This window comes from Zosterops lateralis (genome assembly GCF_965231275.1).
Source record: "Zosterops lateralis genome assembly, chromosome: 23".
Lineage (NCBI taxonomy): Eukaryota > Metazoa > Chordata > Aves > Passeriformes > Zosteropidae > Zosterops > Zosterops lateralis.
The window spans coordinates 1,530,986-1,551,662 of record NC_139783.1 but is presented as its reverse complement, the minus strand read 5'-3'; the positions used below and the strand labels follow the sequence as shown (position 1 = coordinate 1,551,662).

Here is a 20,677-nt window from a genome sequence, read left to right as displayed (position 1 = left end):
AATTGGGTGGGTCTTTCCTCCTCAGAGCCCCCTGAGATGGCTTTAGAGCTCCTCCTCCTGTGGGATCTCTGCGGCTTTTCCTCCCTGTTGGATTCTTGTGCTGTGGATCCGCTCAAAACAGGCTCTTCCACGAGGTTCTGCTGTGTGGATTTGTCCTCCCTGGTCTCCATCCTCAGCTTCTTGTCTGGAGGAGGAAGGACAAGGAGAGGATGAGATTTGCCTCCGTGCCAGAGGGAAGGGGAAGGAGTTTCCCCCCAGTCTATCCCCGGCATGAAGGCGTTGGCAGCAGGGTTGTCCTGCAGCCAGGGGCCGTGATGGGCTGGGAGATGGAGCAGGAGAGAGGGGGAAAGGGGCACTGACTTCCTTCTCACCTGCCTGGCTCTCCCGGGGCATCTTCCAGTTCCTTGCAGCCTAAACTTAAAAATTAAGAATTAAAACTAAAAATGCAGTAGTAAAAAAACCCCCCAAAACAACAGACAGAGTCAGAATACAACCTGACACCCAGTTAGGGGTGTTGGTAGCAGTCCAATCAAACTGGTGCGGCAGTCCTCCTGGAGTTACACTTGTGGTTTTCTTGAAGCAAAGATCTTGTAGAAGGGTGTAGTTTTCCTCTGAAAATCCAGTGATGGTGCAGATGGGTCCAGTGCTCCTCTGGGAATCCAGTGGAAACAGGCTGCTTCTGGTGTGGTAAATATCAGATTATATCCAGGTAGGAATGCTTGGCTCCTCCCTGTGGGTGAAGCATCTCCCAATGGGATGATGTTATTTTATCAGTCATGCAGTGAACATCAATGGCCCATTAACAGAAGATAAGCCCCTGGAGGGAGGATGGGTTGTGGAAGAGATAAAGAACACTGCCCCACCTGGTTTTAACAACTGGCCTATTAACAGAAAATAATCCCTGGAAATATGAGGTATGGGCCATGGAAGAGATAAAGAATACTGCCCCACCTGGTTCTCACAGATGGCAATAGAATACATTGTTTTGGTTCCATCTTGGATTGCATTCTCAGAATGGGCTCCAGGCTCCTTGCCCAGGCTCTCTCCAGAACACGCCCAGGCCAACGCTCAGCACAGAAAAGCCCCGGGAGCAGCCCCAGGCTGGCCCTGGGCAGGCTGGGGGCAAACAGCAGGGCTGGGGCTCTGCAAGGGCCCTGGGGGAGACGGGAAGGAGCAGCAGAGCAGGGGCTGATCCATCCCCACTGCGCTGGACACCCCAGGGCAGTGTCCCAGAGCGTCCTCATGCACCTACCAACAACATCCCCCCTGGGCAGCCCTGGCCTCTCCCCCAGCTCACACAGGGGCCGCATCCTTGCAGGCACAGACACGGCAGCACTGCCTCAGGAGCCCCTGTTTGCACTGCCCAGAGCAGGCCTCAGCACCCCCATACTGTTGGTGTGCGGAGATGAACCTGAGGGAGCACAAATGCCATCAGCCCCTGGGGCCAGGAAGGGCTGGGCCACAGCAGGGAAACCACTCAGCTTTGGCGTGGCCTCTCAAGTCACACAGAGAGTTTGTTCCCATCAGCTCTGAGTTTCCTGTGCCTCTGCAGACGTTGTCGCTCAGAGCCAGGGCTGCCTGGCAGCCACCCCCAAACTGCCCTCAACATTTCCTTTGCTTCACCTTGGCTTTCTTTACCTTTCCCTGGAAAATATTTCTTCCTGTGGCCTTCCCTTGTTCCCTCCCCTGCAAACAGCCCATCCCTGGTTGTCCTTTCCTCTCTGGCCCCACTCCCCATTGCAGTTCCTGAGTTGGCACCATGGGAACGTCCCTTGGGGAGCAGGATCATCCTCCAAGGGCTTCAGGAATTGTCTGCAGGCTCCTGCAGTGCCTGGGGCTGCTCCCTTGCCAGAGGCACCCCAGGCCAGGGGGGCACATCTGGGCTGCTGTGTCTGGCTGTGGGGCTCCTGTTGTGGGCCATGAGGAGGAGCTGCAGAGGCTCTGCAGGACTGACAGGATGGGCTTTGGGGCTCTCAGGAGAAGCTGAGGGACCTGGGCTGCTGCACCTTCTGAAGAGGAGGCCCAGGCCTCATCCTGACACTGCTGCAAGGCTGCTTTCAGAGAATCACACAATCAGCAAGGCTGGAAATGACCTTGGACATCATCAAGTCCAAGCTGTGCCCTGACACTGCCTTGTCTCCCCTGAGCCTCCTCTTGTCCAGGAGAAAGAAGCCCAGCTCCCTCAGCTGCTCCTCACAGGACCTGTGTTCCAGAGCCCTCCCCAGCCTTGTTCCCTTCTCTGGACACGCTCCAGCCCCTCCATGTTGTTCCTAAATTGGGGGGCCCAGAACTGGACACAGCACTCGAGGTGCTGCCTCAAGCAGTGCCCAGCACAGGGGAAGAATCTCTGCCCTGCTCCTGCTGGCCACACTGTTCCTGATCCATAGGAGTGCCAGGGCTTGGATGAGGGACATGGTGGGCAGGGCCTGGGGACAAAGTCGAATTTCTGTCAGCCATGAAGGGTGTCTTGGGATTTCTAATAAAAATAAATGAAAAAGTTTATTCTATTCCATCTTTTGGAACCTGGTTGGGGAGGTGTTTTTTCTTTATCTGTTGTATCTCCAGGAGGGAGGGTGCAAGTGCCTTTCTGATAACAAGCCAGCTGTTAAAACCGGGTGGGGCATTGATTCTTATCCCTGTTCACCCTCCCATTCCCTCCATGGGGATCTCTTCTGTTAATGGGCCATTACAGCTCAGCAATGACAGTTAAAAAAATTTTTTGGGGTATTTTTGAATTGTTTTGGTAACAGTGTAGGGATATTTAGGAATAATTTGGGAATGTTCTTGGGAGTATTTTGGGGACATTTTGAGAAGATTCTGGAAATATTTTAGGAACATTTTGGAGACATTTTAGAAACATTCTGTGAATATTTTGGGGGCAATTAGGAATATTTTGGGGATATTTTGATGAAGTTGTTGGCATATTTCAGGGACATTTTGGGAATGTTTTGGGAACACCCCAGCAATATTTCGGGAACATTTGAGACATATTCCAGGGATATTTTGAGGATATTTTGGGGATGTTTTGAGAAGATTCTGGGAATATTTTGGGAATATTTCAGGGGCATTTATGAACCAGTTCACGCACATTATTGGGATTTTTTGGGAAACATTTCAAGGACATTTTAGATACACTCCATGAACACTTGTGGGAATTTTTTGGGAATATTTCAAGGGATTTTAGAAACATGCCATGCACATTTTTGGGAATATTCTGGGGACAGCTTGGGGAATTAGAGTATCATTCCCCACACATTTTTTGGAATTTTTCTGGAATATTTCGGGGACATTTTAGGCACCCTCGCTGCAGAACTTTGGGAATTTTTTGGGAACATTTCTGGGGAATTTTCTCTCACCTGTCTCCAAATTACCCCAAAATATCCACAAAATTACACAAAAATTACCACAAAATTCCCCAAAATATGTACTCACAAAATGCCAAATTTACCACAAAACATCCTCCAAACTTCTCCCAAAATTACACCAAAATTAGCCCAAAATATCTTGAAAATATCCCTAGAATTACCCCAAACATCCACAAAATACCCCAAAATATCCAAAAAATTACACCATGAACCTCAAATTACCTCAAAACATCCCCAAAATTACCCCAAATTAACCCAAAAAATCTCAGCAAAATTATCTCAGACCAAAATTAGCTCAAAATAGTCCCAAAATATTGCCAAAATTACCCCAAAATATTCCTCAAATTTACTCCAAAATTTTTTGAAAATAACCCCCAAACATCTCCTAAGTTACCCAAGGGGGTCTGGGAGGTGGGGGGAAAGAGAGGAGGAGGGGCAAAAATAGGTCTGGGGTGTCACAGGGGGATTTTGGGGGGTTCTGAAGGTTACCAAATGGGTCTGGGGGTGTCCCAGGGGGGTCCTGGAGCATCCCCAAATGGGCCTTGGGTCTCTGGGTGTCCCCAAATGGGTCTGGGGATTCCCAAGTGTGTCCCACCCAAGTGTCCACACATGGGTCTGGGACAGAGTCCCAAGGGGTTCCAGAGAGGTTTTGGGAGTCCCCAAATGGGCCAGGGGTCTCAGAGGGTCCTCAAATGGATGTGGGGGTGTCCCAAGGGGGTCTCTAAGGAAATTGGGGGTGTCCCAAAGGGCTCCCCAAATGGGTGTGGGGGGGTCCCAGGTACCCCCAAAGGGTCTGGGGTGTCAGGAGTGCCCCAAATGCGTCTGGGGGAATCCCAGGGGAGTCTTGGGGGTCTCAAGTGTCTCCAAAAGAATCTGGGGTCCCCACGAGGTACCCCAAATGGGTCTGGAGGTGTCCCAAGGAGGGCCTAGAAAAGTTTGGGGGGGTCCCAAGAGGGTTTTGGGGGGGATCCCAGTGAGGTTTTGGGACTCCCCAAATGGGTCTGGGGGTTCCCAAGTGTCCCCAAAAGAGTCTGGGGTCTCCCAAAGAGATTTCAGGGGCTCCCAGGTGTGTCCCAGGTGTCCCCAAAAGGCTCTGGGGTCTCCCCCCCTTTACCTTGGGTCACCTGGGCAGGGGCTTGGGCAGGATCTTTCAATCACTTGCTACACTTGGGACTTGGCCCCTGCTTGACAAAAAGGCTGATGGAGCTCACAGGCTCCTTCCGGAGAGCAGCTGGCCCTGCAGGATTCCTCTGGGCAGGAGAGTTCCTGCAGTCACAGACTTGCTTTTGATAAATATCATGGCCTGAGCATGGAGTTGGCCTTTTCCCTGCAGTGAATTTAATATTCTGGGTTCGTTTTCCAAAACTCTCTGTCAGAGAGGGCTCACTGAAATGATTTCTCTGCTCCCAAGACATGCAAATTACTTTCTTTTGACATTTTTTTACCCTTTTCCCTCTTTGTTGTTTATACAAGAGTTTGGTTTTCACTGTTGAGCTGCAGGCTATCCCAAAATACGCCAGGACTTTGGAGGAGTGGTTTTATGGAGATGATGGCTCTGGGCTGGGAGCCACACTTCCCAGCTCTGGCCCCAACTTTAGTACCTGCTCTACAGAAATCAACGTTTCCCAAACAGACACCTTGGGTTTGGAGTTGCCCAACTTGAGGCCATCAAATGCTGCTCTTCAGAGCCTGCACATCTTCCCCCTAAAATCAGATGGAGATAAATGGGTCAAATCTTTCCAAGAATCTCTTTGAACACAGCACCTCAAAATAGAAAGCCTTACTTTCCCTAAGAGAATCTATTTCCAACTAATACCTCTTTCCCACAATGAAAATAATCTGATGATCTATAAAAAGCAGTTTTTTGTCCAAAGTATTGCCCTTTAAATTTTATCAGCACTACCACTGATAAGAAAAAGATAAGATAAGAGATAAGAAAAAGTTCAAAAGGAATGACTGTAAATTTTCTGAGTCATTATGGAGTCAAAAGAACTGGAACCAGATTTGGGGTGAACGAATGGGGCATTAAACTTCCAAATAAATTTTTGCTGAAAAACAGACTTTCACCTTAAAATACAATTATTTAAAAAAAACAAACCCAAAACAACAACAACAACAACAACAACAACAAAACTAAAGGAAGGGAAAATTGACAAAATTAAGACCTGCAAAACTATCAATGACTCTGCTGACTGAGCTCTCCATTTGATCTATCCTTTAAGTTATTTTCCCAAAGGATCAGCACAGAGCCTGCCAGCAGCAGTAACCTCCTGTGACACACAAAATTATGTTGCAATCAGGAATTCTTTCAAGGGCTGCAGCCCAAGCACGTCCGTGGTTTCAAAGGAAACAGTGCAATTCAACTACCTACAGGCACTAAACAGAGCTGTGGGGTTTTAATTGTGGGACACCTTGACGGCAGGAATAAGACTTTTCTTACATGAAAGGAGATGGAAAAGAGGATACTGTTTAAAAAATGCTGATGAGTACTTTGAGAGATCAAGTGCTAAGTGACTGTGGTATTTGACACCTTTAAATTACCTATACCCCCTTTCAGATAATCTGGAAAATCTTTGAGGCTGATTATGGGCTGTGATAAATTTATTTGAATTACACTTTTCAGACATTAAGCATTTATAAAATACTGATAAAAGTCATGTAATGTAAACAGTATCGAAGAAGAAAACTGCAAAATCATCAGAGACAAGCATATGCCCCTGCAGAAGACTGGCAAAGTTCTCAAAGGTGAAAAACTTTACTGACATGGGAAGAAAAAAAACCAACCTAATTCAATTTTACACTCTTGAATGGTTCAAATTCAAAATTCAGAGTATAGGTTGGAAAATCCACCAAGAAAGTCTGCTCTGGTAAAATTCCTGGAGTTCAACAAGCACCTAGAGACTTTCAGCAATCCATCCACAGGTTTTGAAAACCAATCCACAGGGACTGAGAAATCCAGAGACAAGTCTGTTCCAGGGTCTTTGCAGCCTTTGCTGGGAAATCCATGGCCAGCCCCAAGGCCCTGCAAGACCCAGTTATCAACCATCTAAACTTCACACCCTCAACTTGCAGCTGCTCATTTCCCCAGAAACTGAGTTCATTTCTCTTCAGTGCATGCACAGATAGCCATGGCAATGAAGCATAAAAGAGAAGAATATCTCCCAAGGACCGTCAGACAAGTAAAAACCACTACAAAATTCCAACACTACAACATTTGTATTTTTAATATCCCTAGTAAAGAACTGCTATACCTATCCCCAAAATCTTTGCCTAAAAGCCCTTTAATTGCAAATTTACAATAATTTGTAAAAGGGGAGAGGGGGTTACATTCCAAGGGAGACTCCGGTCTTCCTTGGCAGATCCCTGTCTATTCAAACCAAAACAGAGCCCAAGTTCCCTGAAGTAGGAGTTGGAGAAGGAGAGTATTGGAGGTTCCGTTTGATCCTTTTTTTTTACTGATTTTTTCTCCGTAAGTTGGTGGGAGACTAAGCACTGAGTGATTATGGATGCTTGACCAAAATACAGAGGTGGCCAAAAGTCAGGAGGGGGAGATAACGTGAGTTTTGGGGCAGGAAAAAGGACAGGGCTGGGGGCAGCTTCTCTCTCTTGCTCTCGGTGTCGGGGAGAGGACAGCCAGGCTGCTGCTTGCTGTGGGAGGAGTTTGCTGCCACCACCAAAGTGCAGTCCTGTGAAATCTGCCAACCCCTGCTCATGTGCCCAGGAATTCTGAGCTCATCTCCCCCTGCCCTGCTGGCCCAGCCCCATCCCGCTGCCGCCGTTTCTTCGGCGCTGCCTTGAGGCTTTTTGCTGCTCTGTGACCCCACACTGCCCTGCCCTGCTGGGACATCCCTGCCATTCCAGCTGCCACTGCACAGCTTCTGATCCCATCCACCAGCCTGGGATTTTTTCCACTGTTCCAGCTTGGTGCTCTCAGGGTCCCAAGAGATTGGACTGCCCCGGGCTTTGTGAAACAATGCCTCCCAAGGTTCCTGGTTGTGTTTGCTATTAATGCTGCACTTGTTGTTGTTTGTTTGCCTTGTTATATATACTAGTAAAGAACTGTTCTTCCTAACCTCATCCCTCTGCCTGAAAGCCCCTTTCCTCTTCTAAATTATAATAATTTGGAGGGAGGGGGTTTGAATTCTCCATTTCTAGGGAGGCCCTGCCCCTCCCCAGCAGATCCCTGTCTTTCAAACGAAGACAGCCTTTCATGTGTCCTCAGTACTCCTAGCATGCATCCTTGTAATTCCTTCAATCTGCTCATTTAGCACAGTCCTGGTGTTCTGTTAGGCCAGGAGACCTGTTAGAAACAACTGTGTAGTTCTTGGCTTTCACACTTATACCCTGGCTTTTGCAAATTATTTTGACAGACTGCAGTTTGTAATCTCTTTTAAACAGCTTTTGATATAGTCTAATTTGTCACCCTTTAGCAGTTAATACCCTAATCCCTGTGGAGATTGCATATTCCAGTGTGATAAATGTATTATAGTTTATGGTATTGCAAAATATTGAAATAGAGTATATTATAAAACTATAAATATATAGTATAAAGACAATATTCATAAACAAACATAAATACAAATATAAACAACAATAGAAATATACAATTTAATAGATTATTTAAATATTAAAAAATTAAAATCTGCTAACTATCTTTGCAGAAGTGACTATGGTTGGGAAATAATGACTGATGCCTGTATTTCTGTAACTGACTGACAATAGTGAAATGGCGAATGCTGATTGAAAGAAAAACGTTGGCTAAAATGTCTGGATGATAAGATAACATTGAAAAAAAAAACCCAGGCAAGTAACACAGAAAGAGCCAGGAGGAATCCACCACCGACCCTTTGGCCATCAATAACTGCCAAACCACAGACCAGGTGACCTCGAGAGGAAATAAAACACAAAAGTCTCAAAATCACATCTGCATTATGGCACATAATTTAGGAAGATGAGGTCAGGGGTCGAACTAAGCTAGAGAATTGCCAGAAAATGTGCACACAAAGGAATGTTTAAATGTGTATAGTCTTCATGAATATGCATTTGACCAATAGTCTTGGGTTACAATGCAAGATGGAACCAAAAGTTTGTATTCCATTCCCATCTGTTCAAACCAGGTGGGGCAGTGTTCTTTATCTCTTCCATGGCCCATCCCTCATAACTCCAGGGATTATCTTCTGTTAATGGCCCAGCTGTTAAAACCAGGTGGGGCAGTGTTCTTTATCTCTTCCACAACCCATCCTCCCTCCAGGGCCTTATCTTCTGCTAATGGGCCATTGATGCTCACTGCATGACTGATAAAAGTAAATCATCCCATTGGGAGATGCTCCTCCCACAGGGAGGAGCCAAGCATTCCTACCTGGATATAAATAGACATTCCCCCCCATCAGAAACAGCCTGTTTCCACTGGATTCCCAGAGAAGGACCAGACCCATCTACACCACCACTGGACCTTCAGAGGAAAACTACACCCTTGCGAAGGATCATTGCTTCAAGACAACCACATCTGTCATTCCAGGAGGACTGCAGCCACGAACACCCTGACTAACTGGGTGTCAGGTTGTATTCTGACTCTGTCTGTTGTTTTGGGTTTTTTTACTACTGCATTTTTAGTTTAATTTTTAGTTTTTTAGTTTAGGCTGCAATGAAGAGGAAGATGCCCCGGGACAGCCAGGCAGGTGAGGAGGAAGTCAGTGCCCCTTTCCCCCTCTCTCCTGCTCCATCTCCCAGCCCAGCACGGCCCCCGGCTGCAGGACAACCCCACTGCCAACACTGTCCTGCTGGGGATGGACTGAGGGGATTTCCTTCCCCTTCCCTGTGGCACGGAGGCAAATGCCATTTTTTACTTGTCCTTCCTCCCGCAGACAAGAAGCTGAGGATGGAGACCAGGAAGGACAAACCCCCACAGCCAAACCTTGTGGAAGAGGCTGTTTTGAGTGTCTCCACAGCACAGGAATCTAATGGGGAGGAAAAGCCCCAGAGATCCTGCAGGAGGAGGGGCTCCAAACCCATCACAGGGGGCTCTGAGGAGGAAAGACCCACCCAATTCCAAGAAGGTGGACAGAGCTTCAGCTGGGGCTCTGAGCTGGTCCATGAGCAGCTTCATGATGGGGAGAAGCCCCACAAGTGCTTGGAGTGTGGGAAGAGCTTCAACTGGAGGACCCACCTGATCAGACACCAGCGGATCCACACTGGGGAGAGGCCCTACGAGTGTCCCCAGTGTGGGAAGAGGTTTCAGAGGAGCTCCAATCTCCTCTCACACCAGCGCATTCACACTGATGAGAGGCCCTTCCACTGCCCCGACTGCAGGAAGGGCTTCAAGCACAACTCCACCCTCGTCAACCACCGGCGAATCCACACTGGGGAGAGGCCCTACGAGTGTCCCCAGTGTGGGAAGAGCTTCACCCAGTGCTGTAACTTGACAAGACACCAACGGAAGCACCGGTAAGGGAAGCCCTGAGAGTGTCCCGACTGTGGGAAGAGGAGGAGTGAGTCTCCAACCTCATCCTCCAATAATTGACCCACATTGGGCAGAACCCTGGAGACCCACATTCACTGTGAGCCACATTGGGAAGACACCTGTCCCTTTCCCTGCCCCTGGCAATGTTGAGAGGTGAGACTGAAGAATGTCAGGGACTGGCCATGGCCCCTTCACTCTATTTGATCCCATATGAGGTCATTGCCACAGCCAGGAAAGGGACTCCCTCTCTCTCCCCCAAGGAGAAGGGTGTCCTTTCAAGGCAGGAGAAAACACGTAGCTGGGAAGAGCCAATAGGTGTTTTTGTAGTTTTCCCTGTGTATAGTTTGTCTTATCCCTTCTGTTATCACTATTGTTTCTATTCCTGTTTGTTCCTTATCTTGTTGTTGTTGCCAGTAAATTCCTCTTCTCCCAGCCTGAGGTCTTTGCCTTTTCTACTTTCAGTGGGAGGCTGGAGGGCAGCCAGGGGCGGCACGGTTTTAGCAGGAGCAGGAAATTGGGGAATCCCATTCCTAAAGCCCGGCCCGGGGAAACTGAGCATCACAGCTGGTGCCAGCCCTGGCTGCCCTGGCAACAGCCTTGGGAGCGGGTCCCTGGCTGGGGCTGTGGGAACCTCTTCCCTCTGGGGCCCAGGGACAGGACTGCAGGGAACGGCTGGAGCTGACTCGGGGCAGCTTTGGCTTGGATCTCAGGAAAAGGTTTTTCCCCCAGAGGCTGCTGGGCCACTGAACAGGCTCCCAGGGAAGGCTCACAGCTCCAGGGCTCTCTGAGCTCCAGCAGCCTTTGGACAGCGCTGCCAGGCCCAGGCTGGGATTGTTGGGCTGTCCTGTGCAGGGCCAGCAGTTGCACTCCAGGATCCTGATGGCTCCCTCCCAACTCAGCCCATTCTGGGATCCCTTCTGGCATCCCCTGGCCCTGGCCATGGGACTGCAAATGGTTGCCATGGCAAGGGAGTCTGGCCCCAGGCCTGAGCTGGGATGCTCAAGAGCCCTGTGGGCAGAGGCAGTCCCAGCCATGCCATGGGCACATCCCAGGGCACCTTGGGCTGCAAAGGCACCCATCTGTCACAGGCACTCACGGGGGCTCCACGGTGACACCCCAGGAGTGCCCAGGCTGCCAAAGAGCCGCGATGTCCCAGACACTCCCAGGGCTTCCTGTCCTGGGCACAGTGGGAGCTTCAGGCAAAAGCTTCATTTCTTCATTGGAGAATCTCCTGCTGCATCCTGAGGTGGAGAAATGACCCACTATGGATCCTCAAACCCCTCCAAGATTCCTAGACTTTTAAAATTCCACCTAAGAAAAAAAACTTAAAGTGGCTGGATCCAATCCTAGCCCCAGACTTTGTCAAAAGTTTATGTGTTAAAGATAGGGCAGGTGGAATTCAACCAAAATGAATTTTGTCCTACGGGAGAAACAATGGAATACTAGATACATTTTATAAATATAGCTATGACTGATTCAGATCTGGATTTGACAGAAAGATTCATTTACACCACAGAGTCAATAAAAAAAGAGCGTAATTTACTCCACATATAGGAGCTATAACAATTATTAGAACATACAGACCTAGGAAGCAATTTTTAAGAAAACAGGACCCTGTTGGGGCTTTTTGAGGCCATTGCAGGCAGAGCCTCCTGCTCCAGCAGGAACTGCCTTTCCTGTGCCAGGCCCAGGGCAGATCCCGCTGCAGGAAAAGCCCCAGGCCAGCCCCAAGACAGGGAAGGGCTCGGGCACAAGTGCAGAGTGCCGTGCTGGGAGCTGTGCCAGGGAGAGCCTGAGGCACCAAAGGCACCTTGGCAGCAGCAGCTGCTTCCAGGCCATGGCCAGAAGCCTCCCTTGGCAACCCGGCCTGGTGGCCACCACTGCAGAGCTGCTGCTTCAGGGCTCATTTCTGCCTGGCCTCTGCCCCAGCCCACAGAGTGTCACCTCAGCCCTGACTCTGGCACAGCTGCTGGGCCTGAGCCCTGCAGAGCCTAAAGGTCACCTGTGCCCCCCTGGCTCTGGCAGCCCCTGGGGCAGGGGGGAAAGGCCAGAGCAGGGGCTGCCTTTGGCTGCTGGATGTGGGCTCCAGCAGAGACAAGGAGGAGTCAGGGGAGTGGATGGAGGGCAGTGAGCAGCCCCTTGTCCCCGTGCAGTCCTGGAATGGTTTGGATGGGAAGAGCTCTGCAGTGCTCATCTCATCCAAACCCCTGCCATGAGCAGGGACATCTTTCAGCAGATCAGGTTGTTTAGAGCCCTGTCCCAGCTGGACTGGAATGTTTCCAGGGATGGGACATTGTCCACCTCCCTGGGAACCTGTCCTGGTGGATCACCAACCTCACCATCAAAAAATTCCTCCTTATCTCTCCTTATCTGAACTTCCCTTCCTTTAGTTTAAAAACACCACACTTTGTCCTTTTGGGACAGGCCCTACTAAAACCTTTATCCCCTATTGCATTCCAAATGAGCTGAGTTTCCATGGCAATGGCCAGGCCAGGTGACCCAGGTGTGGTGTCCCAGTGTTAAAAATGAAATTTGGGGTGTTTGTCCTATGATGTAACAGTGGAAAGCCACCTCAGTGGCATGTGGCACCTTTCCTCCCAGACCACCTCAAAAACAAAGAACCCGTTCCCATCAAAGCTCAAGCACCGCGCCCCCACCCCAGGTCAGAGATGGGGCGAGGGAGCCGCAGCGGAGCTGCCTGCCTCAACGGAGCTCCAGCCGCAAAACAGTCGGCCGTCTGGCACGGGGAAGTCCCGACCCCCGCCGCCGCCGCCGCCGGAGCGGAGAGAAGCCGGCCGCTTTCCCCCCCCATGCCGCCCCGTCTCCCCCCCGGTTCGCTGCAGGAAAGCCCCTTCCCAGCGCCGTCCGCGGCTGGGAGCCGGCGGGGGGGGAGAAAACCCAGCCCGCGGAGCCGCCCGCAGTCACCCGCCGCCGGAGCAAAGAGAAGAGGAGCCGGCCGCTTCCCAGCACAAAGAGTTCCAGCCGCGGAAAAGCCTCTCCCCCCCCGCCCGCAGCCGAGGAGCAGCCTAACTGCAGTCAGCCCCGTGCCGGAGCGGAGAAAAGAGCCCCGGCCGCCCCGTCCAGCCCGCAGCCGCCACGCGGTCAGCCGCCTCGGCCAAATAAAGCGTTCCCCGAGCCGGCCGGACCGCTGCCCCACTTCAAGAGAAGAACCCCACACCCACCACGTTCCACCCCCCCACAACACTGCCGCCGCTGTGAAGCAGCATGAGATTGAGACGCCATTTCTGCGGCAAAGACTACCCCATGGCCGCAAAGAGCTCCAAGCCCCCGCCCCGGTGATCCCGCATGCAAATTAAGAACTCCGAAAGCGTCCCGGGATGAAATCTAACATAAAAAAACCCTTATCAAATAAAAAACCAAGTAAAATTAAAACAGATAAGAACTAATACTCAGCCGTGTGGACCCTAGAGAATCAGAAAAGCTAATTTCTCCGGTTTAGCTTACTAGCCGTAAGTTAAAAAGACCAAACCGGAGATGAGACCACAGGAGAAAACAAAGAGCTGACAGGACTCTGGGGTTGCTCCCCAGGTGAGGGCCAGTCCTCCAGCTCTGTTGAATTGCATGCAGCAGAGCTGATAAAGCCCTCCTCCTCCACGGCGACCAAACCCCTCGGGCAAATATCAATAAGAGCTGATTAATAAAGGCGTTTATGGAGATTAATATTTTCTCCGCCCATTTTTATTCATAACACCAGGGAGGGCTGCCATGGAAACAGTGGCCAGCCCTGACCCTTTCTGTCTGCCTGAGCTGCCTTTGGCCCTGGCAGTGGCGTTTGCTGCTGGTCCCGCGGCGCCTGAGAAGCCAGCGCGGCACAGGGCAGGTGGCCATGGCACAGCCCCCAGCAAGGGATCCCCTCTGCCTCTGGGCACTGACACCAGCCCTGAGCAAGGGGCCCAGGCAGTGGGCTCAGGGCAGTGCCCGTGGCCACAGCCCCTTGCCATGGCCCAGGCCAGCTGGGCATGATGATCCACCCTCACTCCTGGCCCAGGCCAGCCTTGCACTGCCCTTCCCCACTGCCTGTCTGCACACAAGCACTTCCAGGCCTCTCTGCATTGCCCTTGCCCTCACTCTGGGCTCACTCACACACCTCCCAACAACCCACCTGCAGCTTGGAGCTGCAAGGAGTTCAAAGCTTGTCTGGCCTTCAGCAGTTGGTCTAATTCTGCCTTCAGCCAACTCTGGATTTGTGTTTCTTGCAGAACTTCCTGTGTGTCTAAATCATTCCTTGCATGGTTCTGCCTTGGGGAAGGGGAACCTCCTTGGTGACACCTTGGCCTTGGCACACACTTGAGGAGATTGTCTGTTTTCACTGGGGCTACTCAGGAGTTTTAGATTGCTTAAAAAAATAAAAAAAGAAAAACCCTATGTTGGCTGAGTGCCGCCAGTTTTTCAAGCAAAGCAGGTCCCAGGTGAGTGAGGAGAGACAGGATGGGGTTTGGAAATGTACAGCAAGGTTGTCCACACTGGGCCAGAGCTCAAGGCACAGCTTCTCTGAGCAGGGCAGACCTCCTTGGGAGAGACTGTGGATCAATATCAGTCACTGAATGCGTCAGTCACTGCTTCTCTAAAGAGAGCAGTAATAAAATACCTCCTTTCAAATAGAAATATGTATTTCTTTGAAGCTCTTGGAAACTTTTCTCCATAACTGCAGGAGGAAAACTTCCTAATGAACTGCACCAGAACAGAGGGAAATCAAGGCACAGCCATGGTTTGTCAGCACTTGTTTGATCCTAATGAGTCCCGTGGTGCATTTGGAGTTGAGCCCTGGAACCTCAGGGCCTCAGAGGAGATTGCACAAACCTTTCCAGGAGTCAAAGTCAGGAGAAATACCCAAAGTGTCTGGAAGCATTAATGGTTCCCCTTGAAGTCCATCCCCAACACAGACTCCTTATGGAGTCCTTGGAGGTGAGACTTGGAGGCCAGGATTGCACAAAAGCTTCTCAGAGACTCAGTGTGGGAGGGAAAATCCAAAGTACCTTAAACACCTTGAGTATCTCAAAGCATTAATGAGCCCCACTGAGTGTCAATGCAAAGCTCCCAAGGGACTCATTAAAGCAGATAATTGGAGGCCAACTATCACACACAGCACTCAGACTCAGTGTCAAAAAGTAGTTCCTTAATAAACTTTGAGTAGTGTGAAGTGCTAATGAGCCCCACTGAGTGTTTGTACTGACTCAGAATCCCAAGGGACTTGTTAAAGTAGATAATTGGGGCCATGATTGCACAAACCTCTCACAGAGTCAGTTTTAAAAGGGAAACTCCAAGTACCTTAAAATAACTAAAGTATCTTGAAGCATTAACGAGCCCCACTGAGTGTCATTACTGACAAAGCCTCTCAAGGGACTAATTACAGCAGATAACTGGATAGCACAAACCTCTTAGAGATTCCAAGGCAAAAGCAAAACCCAAAGTCTTTTGAAAAACCTGTCACCACTGCCTGCAGTTCTCTGTTCTGCCTGGGGCCTGGGGACACTTTCTCTCTCCTGTCCCTCAGTGGGACCCATTGAAACTTCAGAAAACTTTGGAGCTGGATTCTGACTTGGAGCTCTTAAGTGGTTTCTTTATCTCCCTCTCAGGGACTGATGTTCAGGGCCTCAGCACAAGCCCCGAGAGGGTCATTAAAGTCCTTGTGCTGTGTCTGTGCTGTTGAGCTGGGCTGGGCTCCTGGCACAGAGGCAGCTCCTGGCAACCAAGAAGAGCTTCAAAACCACATTTCTCTTGATGAGCAGCTCTTCTCCCAGCCCAGCAGGGCTGGGGCACTGCCTGCAGCCACCCTGGGCACAGCACACAGGCACAGAGAGCTTCAATCACTCAGGGCTGGGAAGGGGCTCAGAAGTGCCTGGGGGAGAATCACTCCCAGCCCTTGGCACAGGAACCTCTGGCTGCAGGACAATGCAGCTGCAGCTCCTGCAGTCCTCTCCTAAAGCTGGAACATGCCAATGCCTACAGACTCTGTGAGTACATTCTCTGCTTCTCTCCTGTGTAGAGCAGCCAGGGGTGCCCAGGGCTGTCCTGCAGAGCAGGGTCCTGCAGCCCAGGGCGCTGTGCTGGGGCAGGGACTCTGCTGCCTGCCAGGGACAGCTCTCAGCCAGCCCTGGGAGCTGCTCCCAGCACTGGGGGACAAGATCTGGGTGGAAGGAGACAGCTGGTAAGGCTTGGAAGTGTTCTCCTTGTGTAGTGAGGATGCTGCAGTGTTCAGGACTGTACTCAGAATTATATATAACTCCAGAAAATTTCCAAGTACGTTATTCAAGGAGCACAGCAAGGCAGGGGCTGCTAAAACAGGGAAATCCTGCATTTTAATCTACTACTTTGGATAGCCTTGATTGGAAATTGCACATATATATTCATCACTCAGTTCAGGGTTAGAAAAATAAAAGTATTTTCTCTCAGATCCTACTAAACCAGGCAGTGACAGACATCAGCACAGGGCCCCTTGCAGGCAGCACCAGAATCACTTTTCCAGCCTCCTCAGGGTTGCTCTGAGGTTGCCATCAGAGCCTGCAGAGCCAGAGCTGCCCCTGGGCAGTGCCTGAGCTGGGAGGGCTCTGCAGGGCAGAGCTGAGCCCCCAGGGCTGGGCTGGGCTCTGGCAGCACTGGCAGGGCCCAGCCCTGGGCACAGGGAAGCAGCTGCAGGCAGGGACAGCTCCAGGCAGCAGAGCCCTGGGCAGGCAGTGGGGGGAAAGTGCCACCAAGCTGGGCTGGGATATTCAAAGTCCTCTCCAAACTGAACTATCCCATGATTACTCTTTTTACAGATCCCCATACCAAGACACCACAAATGTCCAACAGCAGCTCCATCAGCCACTTCCTCCTGCTGGCATTGGCAGACACGAGGCAGCTGCAGCTCCTGCACTTCTGCCTCTTCCTGGGCATCTCCCTGGCTGCCCTCCTGGCCAACAGCCTCGTCATCAGCGCCGCGGCCTGCGGCCACCACCTGCACAGCCCCATGTTCTTCTTCCTGCTCCACCTGGCCCTCAGTGACCTGGGCTGCATCTGCACCACTGTCCCCAAAGCCATGCACAATTCCCTCTGGGACACCAGGGACATCTCCTACACAGGATGTGCTGCTCAGCTCTTTTTCTTTCTGTTCTTTATCACAGCAGAATTTTATCTCCTGACCATCATGTGCTACAACCGCTACGTGTCCATCTGCAAACCCCTGCACTACGGGACCCTCCTGGGCAGCAGAGCTTGTGCCCACATGGCAGCAGCTGCCTGGGCCAGTGCCTTTCTCAATGCTCTTTTGCAAACAGTCAATACATTTTCCCTGCCCCTGTGCCATGGCAATACCCTGGGCCAGTTCTTCTGTGAAATCCCCCAGATCCTCAAGCTCTCCTGTTCACGCTCCAACCTCAGGAAACTTGGGTTCATTGCAGTTAGTGCCTATTTAGCACTTGGGTGTTTTGTGTTCATTGTTTTCTCTTATGTGCAGATCTTCAGGGCTGTGCTGAGGATCCCCTCTGAGCAGGGACGGCACAAAGCCTTTTCCACCTGCCTCCCTCACCTGGCCGTGGTCTCCCTGTTTGTGAGCCCTGCCCTGTTTGCTCATCTGAAGTTGCCCTCCAACTCCTTCCCATCCCTGGATCTGGCCCTGTCAGTTCTGTACTCGGTGGTGTCTCCAGCCCTGAACCCCCTCATCTACAGCCTGAGGAACCAGGAGCTTAAGGCTGCAGTGTGGAAACTGATGACTGGATGGTTTCAGAAACATTAAACTGCTGGCCTATTTCTGCAATTAATTTGTAATAAAAGTATTCTTTGATAATTGTTGTTGATTTCATTTTGGAGTTCCTCTTTGTTTGTTTTACTTCATAATTCTTAACCAGAAAGAAATGTCACTGTTTGTGCCATTTCTCATTTTATTTCTCTCGACCATCCCTGTGGCCACAGACTGTGTCAACGAGGGGCTGTACTCTTGGTGGCTTTAAAGGAACTCAAGGATCTCCTGGGCAAGTTTTCAGCAGAGATGCCCCTTTTGTTCCCTTGTCTGCAGCTGCAGCAGCAATGTCTGTGTGCAGAGCTGGGGGCAGATCAGGGCTGGCACAGCAGCTGTGCCCAGGAGCAGCAGCCCTTGGTGCTGCCAGTGCTGCTGCCGTGGCCCTGCCCCGCTGCCCTCCTGGCCCTGGTGTTGCTGTAGGGCCTGAGGGCTCTCGGGGCTGGGCACAGGGCTGGGGGTGGCAGTGCCGGGGCTGCAGCAGGGACAGGCCATGGGCACTGCTGGGGCAGCACTGACGCCTCGGGGCAGGGCCTGGGGGCTCCAGGCTCCTTGCCCAGGCTCTCTCCAGAAGACGCCCAGGCCATTGCTCAGCACAGAAAAGCCCCGGGAGCAGCCCCAGGCTGGCCCTGGGCAGGCTGGGGGCAAACAGCAGGGCTGGGGCTCTGCAAGGGCCCTGGGGGAGACGGGAAGGAGCAGCAGAGCAGGGGCTGATCCATCCCCACTGCGCTGGACATCCCAGGGCAGCGTCCCAGAGCGTCCTCATGCACCTGCCAACAACATCCCCCCTGGGCAGCCCTGGCCTCTCCCCCAGCTCACGCAGGGGCCGCATCCTTGCAGGCACAGACACGGCAGCACTGCCTCAGGAGCCCCTGTTTGCACTGCCCAGAGCAGGCCTCAGCACCCCCATGCTGTTGGTGTGGGGAGATGAACCTGAGGGAGCACAAATGCCATCAGCCCCTGGGGCCAGGAAGGGCTGGGCCACAGCAGGGAAACCACTCAGCTTTGGTGTGGCCTCTGTTGGAGTCAGCTGTTGGAGTCCAGGGCATCCCTCTGGGCACCCTGGATGGTCACATACCTCAGTGGAGAGGCCTGGGACGCCAAAAAGTGGGTCTGGGGTCTGTGCAGGGGGTTTTGCCTGGCACAGAGCCCAGGAAGACACAGTCTTTGATTTTGGTCCATGTGAAAAACATCAAACACAGAGAAGAATTGCAAGTCACAAATGTATGACAGACAGTAGTGTAGTTATCACCATGTAGAAGATTTTGTAGTTTAGCGTTTTTAGGATGTAGATGCAATGGGACAAGGTGGAGATTTTAGGGCGGTGCCCTGAGTTCTTCTTCTTCTCCCTTGGCATCCATCTTCTGGGGGCATGTTGGAATGATTATCACACAACTCTCCACTCCTGGCTGCAGCCTCTGGAGATTCATTCTCTGCATTCAGCCAGGCCTGCATTCCCTAACAACTCCAGATACCCTGTGATGTTTTCTTAGGGTAGAACAGTAACAATGAAAACCTCACCAATGGCACAACTCCTCAGCCCATCAGGAAAAAAAAGGACAAGTTCTAAGGTTCTCCAAATATTTGATCTGCTGTGCTGCAAGAGTTGTGCTGCACTTGTGGTGTGGAAAGCCAAGAGAAGCCGCAGTTGGTGCCACATCTTGTGACAGAAATTTGACCTCATTCTCCAGGGAAGGATCTTGAAAAGGGCAGACATGACTGTGAAGAAGATTGTGGGAAAATTGAAACAGATTTCCAGAAGTGAAATGAAAATGGAAAGAAACAATCCAAGATGTTTTCTGCCATGGATTTCTATGCTCCCCTTTTCCATGTTGTCCTACTTCTCCATCCCATTCATTCCAAATGGATCTCACCTCTAAGACCAATGACTTAGCCAGTTTTAGACACTGTAAAATACCATGAGCTACACACAGTTTGCCTTCCCCTGTTCTTGTTGGAAAGCAATGCTGGAGCCACAAGTGCAGGGCTTGGGACAGGCATGAATCCTCCAGGCAGGGAATGTGCCCTGACAGTGTGTGAGCCTGAGCAGGGCCAATGGCCAGCAGCGTTGCTGTGCTCGGGTTCCATGGAAGCATCCCAGGAGCAGCTGCTGAGGTCAGGAGCCATGGCAGGCACCAGGCTGCTCCAAAGGCCCTTGGCAGGGTGGGCTCCTGGCCTGGCTCGGTGTGCCAGGAGCCGGCAGCGCTGGGTGCAGGGAGCCCAGGGAGGGCACAGAAATGCTGGGCTGGGAAATGCTGGGGGGGACAGCGAGATGGGCGTGTGCAGCCGGCCAGGGCACAGCAGCAGCACGCACAGGGGGCACAGCCTGCAGGACACATGGCCAAGGGCTGGGCAGGGCTGGCAGGGCCACAGGCACCCAGGCCTTTGTCCCCTGGGCTCTGGCAGCGCCTCTGGAGGCCCCACAGGAGGAACTTTCCTTTCAGGGCCTGCACTTTGCTCCTCCCTGGCCCCTCCCTGAGGAGGCTGGCAGGGCTTGCAGTTTGATGCCATTTGTCCTTGCTGCCCCTGCCATCCCACTGGCCCACAAAGAGCCCCGAGGCACCCGGGAGGGACAGGCCCTGCTGTGCCAGGCCTGGGCTCAGGGCTTGGCCTTTCTGCTCCCTCCAGCCAAGCCAGGCCTTGCTCAGCACTGCAGTTCCTGCTGCTGTGCCCCGAGCTGGCTCGGCCGCTGTTGGAAAGGGACTTGAGGTACCTCGATCCCCTCAGGGGGCACATGGGAGAAAACAACAAACTTCTCACCAGGGTGGAGAACAAACTTATAACTTGCAAATTTCAGAGAATGAGCTACATGAGAAATCTTAAAGCACCATGGAATTCCAGTAAATCACTTCACAAAGCATTGAGTGAGCAAACTCTGACCTGTCCAACTTAACAGTTCTCCAGATTTTTAGAAGAGGTTAGTCAGGAGAAGAAAGAGAGAGAGCAAGAGAGGAGATCCACAGTCACCCTTGGATCCAGCACCATCTCAGCTGCTGGGAGCTCTGGGGACATGGGACGTGTCAGTGTCACACCTGTGTCGCAGTCTCACCTGCTCTGGCCCCTCTCACAGGTGGGGTTTTTGGGGTGCCAGGGGCTTGGCAGCCACTTTGGGGCTGG

The 20,677-nt window shown here is 51.6% G+C and overlaps 1 protein-coding gene across 1 annotated transcript; it reads left to right on the top strand.

Moving 5' to 3' along the window:
• Positions 1 to 16,627: 16,627 nt before the first annotated feature.
• Positions 16,628 to 17,560, top strand: LOC310918454 (olfactory receptor 14J1-like; the record flags this gene model as incomplete). Its single annotated transcript, XM_083877316.1, has 1 exon — positions 16,628 to 17,560. The coding sequence occupies one exon, from the start codon at positions 16,628 to 16,630 to the stop codon at positions 17,558 to 17,560; it is 933 nt and encodes a 310-aa protein (XP_083733442.1).
• Positions 17,561 to 20,677: the final 3,117 nt, after the last annotated feature.